The sequence below is a fragment of the Bufo bufo genome, chromosome 7 (assembly GCF_905171765.1).
Source record: "Bufo bufo chromosome 7, aBufBuf1.1, whole genome shotgun sequence".
Taxonomy (NCBI): domain Eukaryota; kingdom Metazoa; phylum Chordata; class Amphibia; order Anura; family Bufonidae; genus Bufo; species Bufo bufo.
This window is the reverse complement of record NC_053395.1, coordinates 12,186,361-12,205,361: the sequence shown is the minus strand read 5'-3', so window position 1 is coordinate 12,205,361 and position 19,001 is coordinate 12,186,361. Positions and strand designations below refer to the sequence as shown.

Here is a 19,001-nt window from a genome sequence, read left to right as displayed (position 1 = left end):
CACAGCGGGGAACTAGTCGCCTTCTCCTCCGGTCGGAGTCCTTTATTTCCACCAACCTCCAGCTGTGACGTGAACCAGGACAACGGAAGACAGAACAGAGAGAGGCCAATCACAGGGCGGGAACATTCCTGCTGAAGAAGAGACCCCGAGCTGTGAGAAGCCCCCCTATTTATAACTCTAGGGGGCGGGCCAGGAGAGACCATAAATCTGAAGGGGGGGAATAAGGGGGAAAACCAAATACTGAAACAGGCACACACAGTGCTGAAGGAATAACCCCCCCCCCCCCCCCCCCATTAGGAGAAACTACAATGCAGGAGACATGAGGGATTTAACCCATGAGCTGCCCACAGTATCTGCAGTCAAAAACGCAGCGAGATACGAAGAACTGGACCCTGGGAGGAATTCTGGATGCAGCTTTGGGTATAACTGGAGACATGTCTCTTCACGTAGATTTAGGGCGTTTATATAGAAAAAATACGTAACGCCGCGTCCAGGAGGATATCGGTCACTGAAGGGTTAATAATGTGCAATAGAGGAATGTCCAGAGGACAAGGCTGTGATTTGTACAGAAGGGGCGGGGCTGGGGGCGGGGCGAGAGGAATCCGGGGATAAGACGGAAGAAAGAGGCGGAAAGGACGGAGAAGACGGGAGGAGCGGCGGCCGGCAGGTGAGATCGGGCCCCGGGCCCCCGCCGCCTACAACTGGCCCTTTGCCAAACTTTTTGTTAGGAATTCACTATTTAAAGTGAAATCACCCAAAAATAAATCTTAGGACTAAACTCCGCTCCTGTCCTTCCAGAATGAATCCAGAATTAATCGACATATTCTCCGAGGAGCTGAAGATTGTGGGCAACACAATGGGGGAGGTGCAAGGCGTCCCCCTCCCCGAAACCAGCTGCGAAATCTGGGAGCAGATCTACAACTTCCAGGCGCGAGAAGATGACATCCTGATCGCTACCTACCCCAAAGCAGGTGGGTGACGTCATACAGCAGGCCCCGCCCCCGCGCCGACAGCTCCGCCCACTGCGCCCAATATCTTATATCAGCACATAGAGATGTGTACAGCTGGGATTAGATACACGGATCAGCAGACTGTATCACACAGGAGAGGATTAGATACACAGCTCAGCAGACAGTATCACACAGGAGAGGATTAGATACACGGATCAGCAGACAGTATCACACAGGATAGGATTAGATACACGGATCAGCAGACTGTATCACACAGGACAGGATTAGATACACAGCTCAGCAGACAGTATCACACAGGATAGGATTAGATACACAGCTCAGCAGACAGTATCACACAGAATAGGATTAGATACACAGCTCAGCAGACAGTATCACACAGGAGAGGATTAGATACACAGCTCTGCAGACAATATCACACAGGACAGGATTAGATACACGGCTCAGCAGACTGTATCACACAGGAGAGGATTAGATACACGGATCAGCAGACTGTATTACACAGGAGAGGATTAGATACAGCAGACAGTATCCAATGGCGTCGCCAGGGGGGGGGGGCAGAGGGGGCCACGGCTTCCCCTACATCATGCTGTGCCCCCCCCCCAAGTGAGCAGCCGCCGCCGCCGGGCACAGGGAGATGAGCGCTTCCATTGCGCTCATCTCCATTGTAAACTGCCTGTGCCAGCGGAGGTGCAGGGGAGGGAGAGGCGTGTCCCTTCCCCTTCCTCTGATAGGCTGCAGGCAGGCACCGAAGTGGAGGAGAGGCCCCGCCCCCTAATTACTCCTGTTTATCTTTCTAAAGCTAAAGGACCTTTGATGATGTCATCACAGGTCCTGTAAGGGAACTGCACAGTGTAAAGTGTAGTTCCCAGGTTAGAACAGTGCATCTGCCAGGACCTGTGATGACATCATCTTCAGCATCACAGGTCCTGCAGAATCTAGCAAAGGAACTGCACCAAAAATGGTGTAGTTCCTAGGTTTGAAAGGTACATCTGCCAGGACCTGTGATGACATCATCACAGGTCCTTCAACCCCTAACAGCAAGTATTAGAAGTTCACAAGCAGCTCTGCATTGATCCATACAGACTGGAATGGAGAGGTAAGAGGAGGCATAGGCGTGCGCAGCCTATTGCATTAGGGTGTGCACCGTAAAGCACAAACACACACGCCGTGTGCGTGTGTGTATATATATATATATATATATATATACATACACACACACAAATATCCACAGATCCTCCCCAACAGTGTGTCAATTTTGATTGTACTAACCTAATACTTAAAAGACAAGCTTTCAAGAGTTTTCCTTTCTTCCTCTGTACGCTTGAGTATTCAGAAACAATCTATTCCTAAGGGTGGGTTCACATCTGCGTTATCCCATTCCGTTATAGGTTCCATTTCAAACGGAATATAACGGAATGGCCAGATGGAATGCAAAACGGAAACCTTTAAAGGGAACCTGTCACCTGCAAAACGCATATTAAACCGACCACAGTACCTTACAGTATCCCCCCCGTGTGTTGCTAATCATATTTTTCTTTGCTCTTTGCATTTCTTCATACTTGTTAAAAACGTTGTTTTAATGTCGGTTGGCGCTGTCTCCGAGTCAGGCTCGAAGTCAAGGGGGCAACGGCCTTCTTGCTTCAAGTAAAGCTAAGCCCGCCCCTTACCCCTCCTCTACAATTAGATGGACATGCTGCCGGGATCGCGCTCTTCTAGCGCATGCGCGGTACGCTGTCTGTTACAACGCGATCCTCACTCACCCGCCTACATTTTGCTGACTGCGGATGCTCCGGACAGTTTGATTGCGCGTGCGCCCAGCCGTCACGCTATAACAGGCAGCGTACCGCGCATGCGCTAGAAGAGCGCGATCCCGGCAGCATGTCCATCTAATTGTAGAGGAGGGGTAAGGGGGGATCTGTGGATGACACATATATAGCAGCATCTTGTTCAATATATGTGTCATCATCCACAGATCCCCCCCATAACAGTCTCCCTGACAGTGACCCCCCAACAGGGGGTGGAGGCTGGCAACTATTGTAAGACCCCGCTGCGTTCCTTATGTAAAGTGTTGTTAAACTTGTGCCAAATCATATTTTTGCTAATCATATTTTTCTTTGCTCTTTGCATTTCTTCATACTTGTTAAAAACGTTGTTTTAATGTCGGTTGGCGCTGTCTCCGAGTCAGGCTCGAAGTCAAGGGGGCAACGGCCTTCTTGCTTCAAGTAAAGCTAAGCCCGCCCCTTACCCCTCCTCTACAATTAGATGGACATGCTGCCGGGATCGCGCTCTTCTAGCGCATGCGCGGTACGCTGTCTGTTACAACGCGATCCTCACTCACCCGCCTACATTTTGCTGACTGCGGATGCTCCGGACAGTTTGATTGCGCGTGCGCCCAGCCGTCACGCTATAACAGGCAGCGTACCGCGCATGCGCTAGAAGAGCGCGATCCCGGCAGCATGTCCATCTAATTGTAGAGGAGGGGTAAGGGGCGGGCTTAGCTTTACTTGAAGCAAGGAGGCCGCTGCCCACTTGACTTCGAGCCTGACTCGGAGACAGCGCAAACCGACATTAGGGTTGTTATGGGGGCATCTGTGGATGACGCACTGTTATGGGGGCATCGTGGATGACACACTGTTATGGGGGCATCGTGGATGACACACTGTTATGGGGGCATCTGTGGATGACGCACTGTTATTAACAGTGCGTCATCCACAGATCCCCCCCATAACAGTATCATCCACATATCCCCCTCATAATAGTGTAATTCACAGATCCCCCATAAAAGGTGACATATTCCACACAGATATCCCCTTAACAGTCTATTAAGGGGATATCTGTGGGTGGCACTGTTATGGGGGCATCTGTGTGGAATCTGTGGATGACACTGTTATGGGGGGCCAGGGGGGATCTGTGGATGACACATATATAGCAGCATCTTGTTCAATATATGTGTCATCATCCACAGATCCCCCCCATAACAGTCTCCCTGACAGTGACCCCCCAACAGGGGGTGGAGGCTGGCAACTATTGTAAGACCCCGCTGCGTTCCTTATGTAAAGTGTTGTTAAACTTGTGCCAAATTGTACTACTAGTACTATTTAATCTATTACTAACTTACTTGGACAGGACTCCAGCTGGTATTCAGTTTTCTTTTTGACACAATCACCATATTCACTGGGCATGGGCACTGGGCGGGCAGGCAGGCTCTTCAAATATTCAAACTAGGCCGGCGGCAGCGTAACGTGACGTCACTCACTCCGTAACGCCGCACGCGCCTGCTCCTCCCACTTTATTAATGGAGCAGGCGCGTGACGTCGGAGTGAGTGAAGTTACGCGGCCGGCCGCCGGGAGACGGAGCGCAGCAGCAGTGAGCAGTCGTATAAGCAGATGTATGTCATTGAAGCTGTCCAGGGCTGGCAGCCGGGGCTCAAGTGGCAGGCGGCAGTACAGGAGGCGGAGCACAGGGGTGTGATTAGGGTGTGCCCAGGCACACCCGGCACACCCCGTGCGCACACCTATGAGAGGAGGTCCTCCACTTTTCATCATTTACCTCCCCTCCATGCCCTGTTTTTACTCATTGCTCACTCATGTATAATACTTCAGACAGGTACCACTACCTCATGTACCTCACAGTGACTATAATGTATAACTGACCACATATTTCTATAAACACTGCATCTACAGTATTATACCTTCTATGTGTCACATCAATACACTGCTCTGTATATATATATATATAGATACACACACATACACACACACTGCATATATTACACAGTATTATACATGCAATATGTACAGATATATAGTATATACCGCAGTGTACTGATATGTGAGGTATGAGGTATAATAGATGCAGTGTGTACAGATATATAGTATATACCGCAGTGTACTGATATGTGAGGTACGAGGTATAATAGATGCAGTGTGTACAGATATATAGTATATACAGCAGTGTACTGATATGTGAGGTACGAGGTATAATAGATACAGTGTGTACAGATATATAGTATATACAGCAGTGTACAGATATGTGAGGTACGAGGTATAATAGATGCAGTGTGTACAGATATATAGTATATACAGCAGTGTACTGATATGGGAGGTACGAGGTATAATAGATGCAGTGTGTACAGATATATAGTATATACAGCAGTGTACAGATATGTGAGGTACGAGGTATAATAGATGCAGTGTGTACAGATATATAGTATATACAGCAGTGTACTGATATGTGAGGTACGAGGTATAATAGATGCAGTGTGTACAGATATATAGTATATACAGCAGTGTACTGATATGTGAGGTACGAGGTATAATAGATGCGGTGTATACAGATATATAGTATATACAGCAGTGTACTGATATGTGAGGTACGAGGTATAATAGATGCAGTCTGTACAGATATATAGTATATACAGCAGTGTACTGATATGTGAGGTACGAGGTATAATAGATGCAGTGTACAGATATATAGTATATACAGCAGTGTACTGATATGTGATGTACGAGGTATCATAGATGCAGTGTGTACAGGTATATAGTATATACAGCAGTGTACTGATATGTGAGGTACGAGGTATAATAGATGCAGTGTGTACAGATATATAGTATATACAGCAGTGTACTGATATGTGAGGTAGGAGGTATAATAGATGCAGTGTACAGATATATAGTATATACAGCAGTGTACTGATATGTGATGTACGAGGTATCATAGATGCAGTGTGTACAGGTATATAGTATATACAGCAGTGTACTGATATGTGAGGTACGAGGTATAATAGATGCAGTGTGTACAGATATATAGTATATACAGCAGTGCACTGATATGTGAGGTACGAGGTATAATAGATGCAGTGTACAGGTATATAGTATATACAGCAGTGTACTGATATGTGAGGTACGAGGTATAATAGATGCAGTGTGTACAGATATATAGTATATACAGCAGTGCACTGATATGTGAGGTACGAGGTATAATAGATGCAGTGTACAGATATATAGTATATACAGCAGTGTACTGATATGTGAGGTACGAGGTATAATAGATGCAGTGTGTACAGATATATAGTATATACAGCAGTGTACTGATATGTGAGGTACGAGGTATAATAGATGCAGTGTGTACAGATATATAGTATATACAGCAGTGTACTGATATGTGAGGTACGAGGTATAATAGATGCAGTGTACAGATATATAGTATATACAGCAGTGTACTGATATGTGAGGTACGAGGTATAATAGATGCAGTGTGTACAGATATATAGTATATACAGCAGTGCACTGATATATGAGGTACGAGGTATAATAGATGCAGTGTGTACAGATATATAGTATATACAGCTGTGTACTGATATGTGAGGTACGAGGTATAATAGATGCAGTGTGTACAGATATATAGTATATACAGCAGTGTACTGATAGGTGAGGTACGAGGTATAATAGATGCAGTGTACAGATATATAGTATATACAGCAGTGTACTGATAGGTGAGGTACGAGGTATAATAGATGCAGTGTACAGATATATAGTATATACAGAAGTGTACTGATATGTGAGGTACGAGGTATAATAGATGCAGTGTGTACAGATATATAGTATATACAGCAGTATACTGATATGTGAGGTACGAGGTATAATAGATGCAGTGTGTACAGATATATAGTATATACAGCAGTGTACTGATATGTGAGGTACGAGGTATAATAGATGCAGTGTGTACAGATATATAGTATATACAGCAGTGTACTGATATGTGAGGACGAGGTATAATAGATGCAGTGTACAGATATATAGTATATACAGCAGTGTACTGATATGTGAGGTACTAGGTATAATAGATGCAGTGTGTACAGATATACAGTATATACAGCAGTGTACTGATATGTGAGGTACGAGGTATAATAGATGCAGTGTGTACAGATATATAGTATATACAGCAGTGTACTGATATGTGAGGTAAGAGGTATAATAGATGCAGTGTACAGATATATAGTATATACAGCAGTGTACTGATATGTGAGGCACGAGGTATAATAGATGCAGTGTGTACAGATATATAGTATATACAGCAGTGTACTGATATGTGAGGTACGAGGTATAATAGATGCAGTGTACAGATATATAGTATATACAGCAGTGTACTGATATGTGAGGTACGAGGTATAATAGATAGTGTGTACAGATATACAGTATATACAGCAGTGTACTGATATGTGAGGTATGAGGTATAATAGATGCAGTGTGTACAGATATATAGTATATACAGAAGTGTACTGATATGTGAGGTACGAGGTATAATAGATGCAGTGTGTACAGATATATAGTATATACAGCAGTATACTGATATGTGAGGTACGAGGTATAATAGATGCAGTGTGTACAGATATATAGTATATACAGCAGTGTACTGATATGTGAGGTACGAGGTATAATAGATGCAGTGTGTACAGATATATAGTATATACAGCAGTGTACTGATATGTGAGGACGAGGTATAATAGATGCAGTGTACAGATATATAGTATATACAGCAGTGTACTGATATGTGAGGTACTAGGTATAATAGATGCAGTGTGTACAGATATACAGTATATACAGCAGTGTACTGATATGTGAGGTACGAGGTATAATAGATGCAGTGTGTACAGATATATAGTATATACAGCAGTGTACTGATATGTGAGGTAAGAGGTATAATAGATGCAGTGTACAGATATATAGTATATACAGCAGTGTACTGATATGTGAGGCACGAGGTATAATAGATGCAGTGTGTACAGATATATAGTATATACAGCAGTGTACTGATATGTGAGGTACGAGGTATAATAGATGCAGTGTACAGATATATAGTATATACAGCAGTGTACTGATATGTGAGGTACGAGGTATAATAGATACAGTGTGTACAGATATACAGTATATACAGCAGTGTACTGATATGTGAGGTATGAGGTATAATAGATGCAGTGTGTACAGATATATAGTATATACAGCAGTGTACTGATATGTGAGGTACAAGGTATAATAGATACAGTGTGTAGATATATAGTATATACAGAAGTCTACTGATATGTGAAGTACGAGGTATAATAGATGCAGTGTGTACAGATATACAGTATATACAGCAGTGTACTGATATGTGAGGTACAAGGTATAATAGATGCAGTGTGTACAGATATATACAGCTGTGTACTGATATATGAGGTACGAGGTATAATAGATGCAGTGTGTACAGGTATATAGTATATACAGCAGTGTACTGATATGTGAGGTATGAGGTATAATAGATGCAGTGTGTGCAGATATATAGTATATACAGCAGTGTACTGATATGTGAGGTACGAGGTATAATAGATGCAGTGTACAGATATATAGTATATACAGCAGTGTACTGATATGTGAGGTACGAGGTATAATAGATGCGGTGTGTACAGGTATATACAGCTGTGTACTGATATGTGAGGTACGAGGTATAATAGATGCAGTGTGTACAGATATATAGTATATACAGCAGTGTACTGATATGTGAGGTACGAGGTATAATAGATGCAGTGTGTACAGATATATACAGCTGTGTACTGATATGTGAGGTATGAGGTATAATAGATGCAGTGTGTACAGATATATAGTATATACAGCAGTGTACTGATATGTGAGGTACGAGGTATAATAGATGCAGTGTGTACAGATATATACAGCTGTGTACTGATATGTGAGGTACGAGGTATAATAGATGCAGTGTGTACAGATATATAGTATATACAGCAGTGTACTGATATATGAGGTATGATAGATGCAGTGTGTACAGATATATAGTATATACAGCAGTGTACTGATATGTAAGGTACGAGGTGTCAATACACTGCTGTATATACTATATATCTGTACACACTGCATCTATTAGACCTCGTACCTCACATATCAGTACACTGCTGTATATACTATATATCTGTACACACTGCATATATTATACCCCGTACCTCACATATCAGTGCACTGCGGTATATACTATATATCTGCATCTATTATACCTCTTTTGTGTGCCAGGGCTGTTTTGTAATCCCAATCCGGCCCTGATGGCATAAATTATAAAACGCAGCAGCAAGAATAGTTCATGGAACAAAGGGAGGGGCTATAAAAGGGGAATGGGGGCCCAATTTAGATTCCTGCTATGGGGCCCAGTGATTTTTCTGTACGCCCCTGGCTGCAGGCACTAGGCCGGCAGCCTATCAGAGGCCGGCGCAATGACGTCATCGTGCCGCCTGAGCCTTACATTACAGCGTGGGACACAGGAAGAGGCTGCATCGCATCGCTGACACTTAGGTAAGTATAAGTGTTTTTTTTTGTTTTTTTTTTACAATAGTGTTACTGGCACTTTGGGGGGGGCTTATTACAAAACTGGCACATGATGATGGGGGGGACTTAATACTGGTACATGATGATGGGGGGGACTTAATATTGGCACATGATGATGGGGGGGACTTAATACTGGCACATGATGATGGGGGGACTTAATACTGGCACATGATGATGGGGGGACTTAATACTGGCACATGATGATGGGGGGGCTTAATACTGGCACATGATGATGGGGGGGACTTAATACTGGCACATGATGATGGGGGGACTTAATACTGGCACATGATGATGGGGGGACTTAATACTGGCACATGATGATGGGGGGGCTTAATACTGGCACATGATGATGGGGGGGACTTAATACTGGCACATGATGATGGGGGGGACTTAATACTGGCACATGATGATGGGGGGACTAAATACTGGCACATGATGATGGGGGGACTTAATACTGGCACATGATGATGGGGGTACTTAATACTGGCACATGATGATGGGGGGGACTTAATACTGGCACATGATGGGGGGGACTTAATACTGGCACATGATGATGGGGGGACTTAATACTGGCACATGATGATGGGGGGACTTAATACTGGCACATGATGATGGGGGGGACTTAATACTGGCACATGATGATGGGGGGACTTAATACTGGCACATGATGATGGGGGGACTTAATACTGGCACATGATGATGGGGGGGACTTAATACTGGCACATGATGATGGGGGGGACTTAATACTGGCACATGATGATGGGGGGACTTAATACTGGCACATGATGATGGGGGGACTTAATACTGGCACATGATGATGGGGGGGACTTAATACTGGCACATGATGATGGGGGGGACTTAATACTGGCACATGATGGGGGGGACTTAAAAAATACTGGCACATGATGGGGGGGACTTAATACTGGCACATGATGGGGGGGACTTAATACTGGCACATGATGATGGGGGACTTAATACTGGCACATGATGGGGGGGACTTAATACTGGCACATGATGATGGGGGACTTAATACTGGCACATGATGATGGGGGACTTAATACTGGCACATGATGATGGGGGGACTTAATACTGGAACATGGGGGGGCTTAATACTGGCACGTGATGGGGGGCTTAATACTGGCACGTGATGGGGGGCTCATTACTGGCACGTGATGGGGGGGTCATTACTGGCACGTGATGGGGGCTCATTACTGGCACGTGATGGGGGCTCTTGTTACTGGCACGTGATGGGGGCTTATTACTGGCACATTGGGGGGCTCTTGTTACTGGCACGTTATTGAGGGCACTTATTACCGGCACATTATTGGTGGGCACTATAGGGGCATCTACTGAGGCCACAAAGAAGGGGTGTTTTATATGGGGGGCTCTGTACAGTAGCATTTTATACTGGGACACATTATGGTGGGTACTATGGAGAAGGGGAGAGAGGAGTACTATGGGCTCATCTACGGGGGGCACTAAGAAGGGGTATTTTATACTTGCAAATTATGGGGGACACTGAGGGCATCTACTGGGGCACGATATATGGGGCATTTTATACTGGTACATTATGGGGGGCACTAGCAGGAAGGGGGGAGAGGAGCACTATGGAGGCATTTACTGGTGCACTATATAGGGGTATTTTATACTGGCACATTATGGGGGAAATTAGCTCAACTGGGGGAATAAGGGGGTATGTTTTGCACATTATAAGAAAGAATTATTTCTACTGGGGGGCATTATGGTGGGTTTTATTACTCCCCCATGGTATGACCCCCTAGTAGCAGCACCAGCCTCTCTCTGCTCTGCTATCCCTCTGCCCCTTCTCCAAATCCTTATTATGAAATCTTTCTCATTAGGATAAAACACAACATCAGCTCCGCCGAGCCCCCGGCCAAAGTGTTGAAGTGGCGTCCGAGATCCCCAAGGGCCAAGCCAAGTAACTGTACGTTTTCATGTGAAATATGTTTATTTTATATATGTACACTCCTGTGAGAGGCGGGGAGGGGGATCTGTGGATGACACTGTCATGGGGTGGATCTGTGGGTGACACATATAGCATAAGATGCTATATACGGTATGTGGCATCCACAGATCCCCCCATAGCAGTGTCATCCACAGATCCCCCTCTCTATAAAAGTGTCATCCACAGACAGCTGGACTTTTCTTCCCTGTTGCGGTTTTAGGTATTGGGTAAAGTATTGCAGCATTTCTAAGCGTACTTGTGTAAATGTATCGTTGTTATAGCTGCCCCCCCTACTTTTGTCCTGGCCCCCAGTGTGCCCCCCCAAAATTTGAAAGCTAGAGACGCCACTGACAGTATCACACAGGAGAGGATTAGATACACGGATCAGCAGACTGTATCACACAGGAGAGGATTAGATACAGCAGACAGTATCACACAGGAGAGGATTAGATACACGGATCAGCAGACAGTATCACACAGGACAGGATTAGATACACGGATCAGCAGACAGTATCACACAGGATAGGATTAGATACACAGCTCAGCAGACAGTATTACACAGGATAGGATTAGATACACAGCTCATCAGACAGTATCACACAGGACAGGATTAGATACACAGCTCAGCAGACAGTATCACACAGGATAGGATTAGATACACAGCTCAGCAGACAGTATCACACAGGGTAGGATTAGATACACAGCTCAGCAGACAGTATCACACAGGATAGGATTAGATACACAGCTCAGCAGACAGTATCACACAGGATAGGATTAGATACACAGCTCAGCAGACAGTATCACACAGGAGAGGATTAGATACACAGCTCAGCAGACTGTATCACACAGGACAGGATTAGATACACAGCTCAGCAGACAGTATCACACAGGATAGGATTAGATACATAGCTCAGCAGACAGTATCACACAGGAGAGGATTAGATACAGCAGACAGTATCACACAGGAGAGGATTAGATACACTGCTCAGCAGACAGTATCACACAGGATAGGATTAGATACACGGATCAGCAGACAGTATCACACAGGATAGGATTAGATACACCGCTCAGCAGACAGTATCACACAGGATAGGATTAGATACACAGCTCAGCAGACAGTATCACACAGGATAGGATTAGATACACAGCTCAGAAGACTGTATCACACAGGAGAGGATTAGATACACAGCTCAGCAGACAGTATCACACAGGATAGGATTAGATACACAGCTCAGCAGACAGTATCACACAGGATAGGATTAAATACACAGCTCAGCAGACAGTATCACAGATGATAAGATTAGATACACAGCTCAGCAGACTGTATCACACAGGATAGGATTAGATACACAGCTCAGAAGACTGTATCACACAGGAGAGGATTAGATACACAGCTCAGCAGACAGTATCACACAGGAGAGGATTAGATACACAGCTCAGCAGACAGTATCACACAGGATAGGATTAGATAACAGGTAGCAATGCTGGGATTGGGGGGTCAGGGGTCAGAGGTCGGAGGTTACAGACTTGAACCAATTATTTCTGCTAATATGAAACATAAACCTCAGAGCCAAGAACCAGAGGTCGGAGCAGACGGTGGAGAGAAGTTAAAGGGGTTTTCCGAGTTATCGAAAAAATCAATATATTGCACGGTAAATCTGAGGGTCAGCGATATATAACTGAGCTAAGCAAGTTTTAGGCAAAAAAATATCTATTTCCTCATTTTCCTGGTTCTCTTCTGACCTTTGTTTACCTGCAATAAGAACAATCTAAAAAAATAACTCTGACAACCGCTTTAAAGAGACCGCGTCCGGGAAGGAGCAGTCATCCTGTCAGGTCGTTCAGAATGCTATCAAGGAAAGCTGGGTGACAACCGGTGTGCCGGGCATTACAGCCCCCACAGGGTAGTCAGTCACCCAGCTTTCCAGTATATGTTTCTGCCAGGAGGCTTGTAATCAGCGCAATCTTAGAATCCGGAGAGAAGTAAGTGCCCCCCCCCCCCCCCCCCCCCCCCCCCCCCCGTTGGGGTTTTCTTTGGCCCCAGCTGGAGTTCTCAGGAACCTGATACGGGTAATATCTTAATTATGGGTTCAGAGGACACAGAATCCGAAGCCGCACCGTGCCACCTGGTAAAGACGTACTTAAAGGGACGGTGGTTGTGACTCTAACGTAATATTCAATATTTTCAAACACGATTAATAAATATGAGAATTATAGCTGCGGGTCACTTTAAGATTTAAAGGGGAAATGCACTTTGATAGAAAATTTAGGTCATGGTATAAAAGTGATCTGTGATCAGCTGAGATCTATGTGTCGTTCCAGGGACTACATGGATCCAGGAGATCGTGGACCTGATAATGCTAGATGGAGACGTGGAGAAGAGCATGCGGGCCCCGTGCTTTATCAAGGTGCCGTTCATAGACCTCTATCCAAAGCCGATGCCGCCAGGTAACGCAGACCTCAGGTCCATCACTGTAAGCCGCTGTGAACATAAAGCGAGCAGGTTCTATTGCTGCAAAATTGCAACTAAAACGTGACTGTTTTCTGACCTCAGGTGTGGAGGCCGCGAACGACATGGAGTCACCGCGTCTCCTAAAAACTCATTTACCAACACAACTTCTACCGCCATCTTTTTGGGAGAAGAACGTCAAGGTGAATATGAAGTTTCCACCACCATCCAGGGTTGGAGGGTCCCACCAGACTACCAAAGGATCCTCCCAGGGCCAAAGCTGTGATGCAATAGTGGACCCCAAAGGTCCAAGAGAAAAAGAAAACATAGGGGTTGGCCTGCAAGATTAAATTCCTCTGGTGGGCCTAAGGAACCCCAGTCCCACACTGCCACCATCCACGGAGTGAAGCTTTGGAATGATCACAGGACGTCTCCTTTGGACAATGTATGGCCTGGCTTTCTAACTTAAGGTTTTTCTTTCCTTCCAAAAGGTAATTTACGTTGCTCGGAATGTCAAAGACTGTATGGTCTCCTACTTCCACTTCCAGAGGATGAATAAAAGTCTGCCACATCCGGGGACCTGGAATGAATATTTCTCCAAGTTCACGGCTGGAAATGGTAAGTGAAAGACACATAATATGATCCTGAATAGTGTTGAGTGAACTTGTGTTTTAAGTTCTGCATCCAAAGTTCGAGTTCGGGTTATCGAAGAATCCCGTTATGGATTCCAAATTTCGTTATGGTCCGTGGTAGCAGAATCTATAACGGGATTCTTCAATAACCCGAACTTTGGATGAGTTCAATCAAACACTAATCCTGAACCTTTCCTCACTGTGTTCCCTCTTGTTTCTTCGCCATGTTCCTCCTTGCTTCCTTATCATGTTCCTCAGTGTTTCCTCGCCATAAGAGTGCATTCAAACTCCTATGTGGATTTTGCGGTTTGCAAAAATGTGGATCGGATGCTGACCAAAAATACGGTTGTGCGAATGGGGCCTAATACCATTTTCTCTCCATGTTCATTACTGTTTCATCAGCATGTTCCTTAACCTTTCCTCACCATGTTCCTCTTTATTTCTTTGCCATGTTCCTCCTCATTTCTTCACTATGTTCCCTTTCTTCACTATGTGGTGTTTCTTCACCATGTTCCTCAGTGTTTCCTCACCATTTTCCTCAGTGTTTCCTCCCCATGTTCCTCAGTGTTTCTTCACCATGTTCCTCAGTGTTTCCTCACCATGTTCCTCAGTGTTTCCTCACCATGTTCCTCAGTGTTTCCTCACCATGTTCCTCAATGTTTCCTCACCATGTTCCTCAATGTTTCCTCACCATGTTCCTCAATGTTTCCTCACCATGTGCTTTCCATCTCCTCACCATTTTCCTCAGCATTTTCTCACCTGTTCCTATTTTTGCACCCATCTTTTAGTTCCTTGGGGAAGCTGGTTTGACCATGTTCCTCATCCTTTCCTCACCATGTTCCTCTTTCTTTCTTTGCCATGTTCCTCCTCATTTCTTCACTATGTTCCCTTTCTTCACTATGTGGTGTTTCTTCACCATGTTTCTAAATGTTTCCTCAGTGTTTCCTCGCCATTTTCCTCAGTGTTTCCTCGCCATTTTCCTCAGTGTTTTCTCACCATTTTCCTCAGTGTTTCCTCACCATTTTCCTCAGTGTTTCCTCACCATGTTCCTCAATGTTTCCTCACCATGTGGAAACACAAGTTCAAAGTTCTGCGTCCAAAGTTCGGGTTCGGGTTATTGAAGAATACCTATATGGATTCTGCTACCACGGACCATAATGAAATTTGGAATCCATAACGGGATTCTTCAATAACCCGAACCCGAACTTTGGATGCAGAACTTAAAACACAAGTTCACTCAACACTAATCCTGAACCTTTCCTCACTGTGTTCCCTCTTGTTTCTTCGCCATGTTCCTCCTTGCTTCCTTATCATGTTCCTCAGTGTTTCCTCGCGATAAGGGTGCATTCAAACTACCATGTGGATTTTGCGGTTTGCAAAAATGTGGATCGGATGCTGACCAAAAATATGGTTGTGCGAATGGGGCCTAATACCATTTTCTCTCCATGTTCATCACTGTTTTATCAGCATGTTCCTCAACCTTTCCTCACCATGTTCCTCTTTATTTCTTTGCCATGTTCCTCCTCATTTCTTCACTATGTTCCCGTTCTTCACTATGTGGTGTTTCTTCACCATGTTCCTCAATGTTTCCTCACCATTTTCCTCAGTGTTTCCTCAGTGTTTCCTCACCATTTTCCTCAGTGTTTCCTCACCATGTTCCTCAATGTTTCCTCACCATGTTCCTCAATGTTTCCTCACCATGTTCCTCAATGTCTCCTCACCATGTTCCTCAATGTTTCCTCACCATGTTCCTCAATGTTTCCTCACCATGTTCCTCAATGTTTCCTCACCATGTTCCTCAACGTTTCCTCACCATGTTCCTCAACGTTTCCTCACCATGTTCCTCAACGTTTCCTCACCATGTTCCTCAACGTTTCCTCACCATGTTCCTCAACGTTTCCTCACCATGTTCCTCAACGTTTCCTCACCATGTTCCTCAACGTTTCCTCACCATGTTCCTCAACCTTTCCTCACCATGTTCCTCAACCTTTCCTCACCATGTTCCTCAACTTTTCCTCACCATGTTCCTCAACCTTTCCTCACCATGTTCCTCAACCTTTCCTCACCATGTTCCTCTTTATTTCTTTGCCATGTTCCTCCTCATTTCTTCACTATGTTCCCTTTCTTCACTATGTGGTGTTTCTTCACCATGTTCCTCAATGTTTGCTCACCATTTTCCTCAGTGTTTCCTCACCATGTTCCTCAATGTTTCCTCACCATGTGCTTTCCATCTCCTCACCATTTTCTCACCTGTTCCTATTTTTGCACCCATCTTTTAGTTCCTTGGGGAAGCTGGTTTGACCATGTTATCGGATGGTGGAAAGCAAAAGACAAGTGCCAGATCCTCTATGTCTTCTTCGAGGACGTAATTGAGGTGAGGACAGTGACTTCCTCACATGGTACATGGACACTTGGCTCAGTGTCTCATAGTTTTCTCTGAATTCTGTCATCAGGACCCAAAGAGAGAAATAAGAAAAATATCACAGTTTCTGGGGAAGGAGCTGAGAGAGGAGGTTCTGGACACCATCCAGCACCACACGTCGTTCAGCGCCATGAAGGAGAACCCAATGACCAATTACAGTATTCTGCCCTCATGTGTATTTGACCAGTCCGTCTCCCCCTTCATGAGGAAAGGTGAGATTCCCATGCTGATGCTTTATTTTTTAATTCATTAATAAATGCTCATCATTAACCCCTCGTGGTGTCTATTTTAATTTCAGGTAAAGTTGGAGACTGGAAGAATCATTTCTTGGTGGCTCAAAATATTGTGTTTGATGAGGAATACCAGAAGAAGATGGAGGGGATCGGGCTGAACTTCCGCACCGAGCTATGAAGCAACTAAAATGGCTGCCATGACACAAAGTTTTATTTTTTTAAATGTGAGGTGGGTGGAATAATAACCCCCCCCCCCCCCACCCCGACCACGTAGACCCTCTCACCGTCTCAAGACTTAGGGAGAATTGACAGGTTTGGAGATGTACATGATAGATATAAATTAATCACTGGGAGGTTTGACCATAAAGTCAATCTCCAGGCTCCTCCCCCTCATTGAGTCTCTTTTCCTAATTAATGAGACTCCCTTTAATTAGGCCCCTCCCCTCAGTCTACGTGATGCAGTTTCCAGATCTCACCGGTGGTTTTGTCCATGCAGCTCTTCATGCATTGATTTCTGAACAAACAGAGCTGCAGTGTAAAGCATGGTGAAGGGATAGTGGGTGGGTTGTAAACTACCTCAGACTCCAGTGAGACAATACAGCTAAGTGTACTTTCACACCAGCGTTAAAGTTTTTCGGTAATAAGTTCCGTCATAGGGGCTCAATACCGGAAAAAAAATGCATCAGTTTGTCATAATGCATTCTGACTGGAAAGCAATCCGTTGAGGATGTCCTCCGTTCCGTCCCTTTACGGTATTTGGCGGGAGAAAATACCGCAGCATGATGCATTTTTTTCTCCGGGTAAAATTCCGGAACGGCATTGAATTGTATAAGTGCATTAAAATTGCCGCATTGACGGATCCGTAAAGATAAATACTGGATCCGTTTTTCCGGATGACAGTGGAGAGACGGATCTGGTATTTCAATGCATTTGTCAGGCGGATCCGTACACGTACACAAATGCGATCCGTTTGCACACGGATTTCCGGATCCGGCAGCCATTTCCGGCAACGGAACCGCCTGCTGGAATCCAACAACGCAAGTGTGAAAGGGGCCTAAGGTGGAGTCCTCGTGAATCATAACTGTGTCCTAATGTCCACGCCATTAATGATATGAGGAACAGTGTACCATGCTGCATAAAGAACCGTTGACCTAAAGCGCTTGGGATTTCCTGTTTGCGCCATTGATCCTGCACATCGTTACATAAAGGGTTAACTAATGCCCAGGAATCAGGGAGGTCCATTCCTGACCAGAGATACGACCATATGACCCATGACACATCCATCAGGTGGTACAGGACGGCCAATTGAGACGTTCCAGCACATGGACACGCCCCCTACCTTATAAATAAACCCGATCTGGCCGCCATTTTACATTCAGTCTTTTGCCAGTGTAGGGAGAGGTTGCTGTGTGGGGCAGGGACAGACTGTTAGGGACACCAAACACTAGCTAATAGGGCCACAAAAGTCCTTCTAAGGACTGGTATAGGTGTGCTATAGATAGGTGTGACTTACTCAGGGGTGTAATATACTTATAATATACCTTCTATGTTAGACAGTATATTATAGTGCATTCGCATTGTGCAGCAGTTGAGCGCGGTTCTGCTGCGATACCGCAGCTATATAGAGGGAATAACTAATTGCAACTGATGTGATATACCTGTTGCCCCAAAAAAAAAAAACTATTGAGGGGTGTCATATACTTATAATATACTTTCTAACATAGAAAGTATATAGTGCATTTGTATTGTGCAGCAGTTGTGTGCGGCTCTGCTGCGTTACTGCAGGTATATAGAGGGACAAACGCTATTGGACTAACTAATTGTAACGGGTGTGACATACCTGCCTGTACTGGCCTACAGTAACATTTGTATCCAGTGACCGCCTAATATACCTCCACTCCAGCCACATAATCACAAGTTCTTGGATGCCACTGTTATGGGGGCGCTGTGGATGTCACTAT

At 44.8% G+C, this 19,001-nt stretch overlaps 2 protein-coding genes across 4 annotated transcripts in view; both read left to right on the top strand.

The window, feature by feature from the left end:
• Positions 1–591: 591 nt before the first annotated feature.
• On the top strand, positions 592–17,897 carry LOC121007575 (sulfotransferase 1C2-like). Of its 3 annotated transcripts, none has more exons than XM_040439609.1 (8): positions 592–667; positions 799–971; positions 13,627–13,752; positions 13,859–13,956; positions 14,245–14,371; positions 16,665–16,759; positions 16,839–17,019; positions 17,106–17,897. In XM_040439609.1, exons 2-8 carry the CDS (start codon positions 800–802, stop codon positions 17,216–17,218), a joined length of 912 nt encoding a protein of 303 aa, XP_040295543.1. In that variant the 5' UTR covers positions 592–667; position 799; the 3' UTR covers positions 17,219–17,897. The 3 variants fall into 3 exon arrangements, with proteins under 3 accessions (XP_040295543.1, XP_040295542.1, XP_040295544.1); XM_040439608.1 differs by having other exon boundaries at positions 602–656; positions 691–971; XM_040439610.1 differs by having other exon boundaries at positions 611–667; positions 772–971.
• LOC121007574 (sulfotransferase 1C2-like) overlaps positions 598–19,001 on the top strand; it is a 36,268-nt gene continuing 17,864 nt past the window's right edge. The window contains exon 1 of the mRNA XM_040439606.1: positions 598–667. The gene's annotated coding sequence lies outside the window, so the exon portion shown is untranslated. The remainder of the gene's footprint in view (positions 668–19,001) is intronic.

Coding starts and splice junctions, on each gene's coding strand:
- LOC121007575 (XM_040439609.1), top strand. CDS start 800: ATGAATCCAGAATTAATCGACATATTCTCCGAGGAGCTGAAGATTGTG. Junction 14,372..16,664: donor CAAGTTCACGGCTGGAAATG/GTAAGTGAAAGA, acceptor CCCATCTTTTAG/TTCCTTGGGGAAGCTGGTTT. Junction 17,020..17,105: donor CTCCCCCTTCATGAGGAAAG/GTGAGATTCCCA, acceptor TTTTAATTTCAG/GTAAAGTTGGAGACTGGAAG.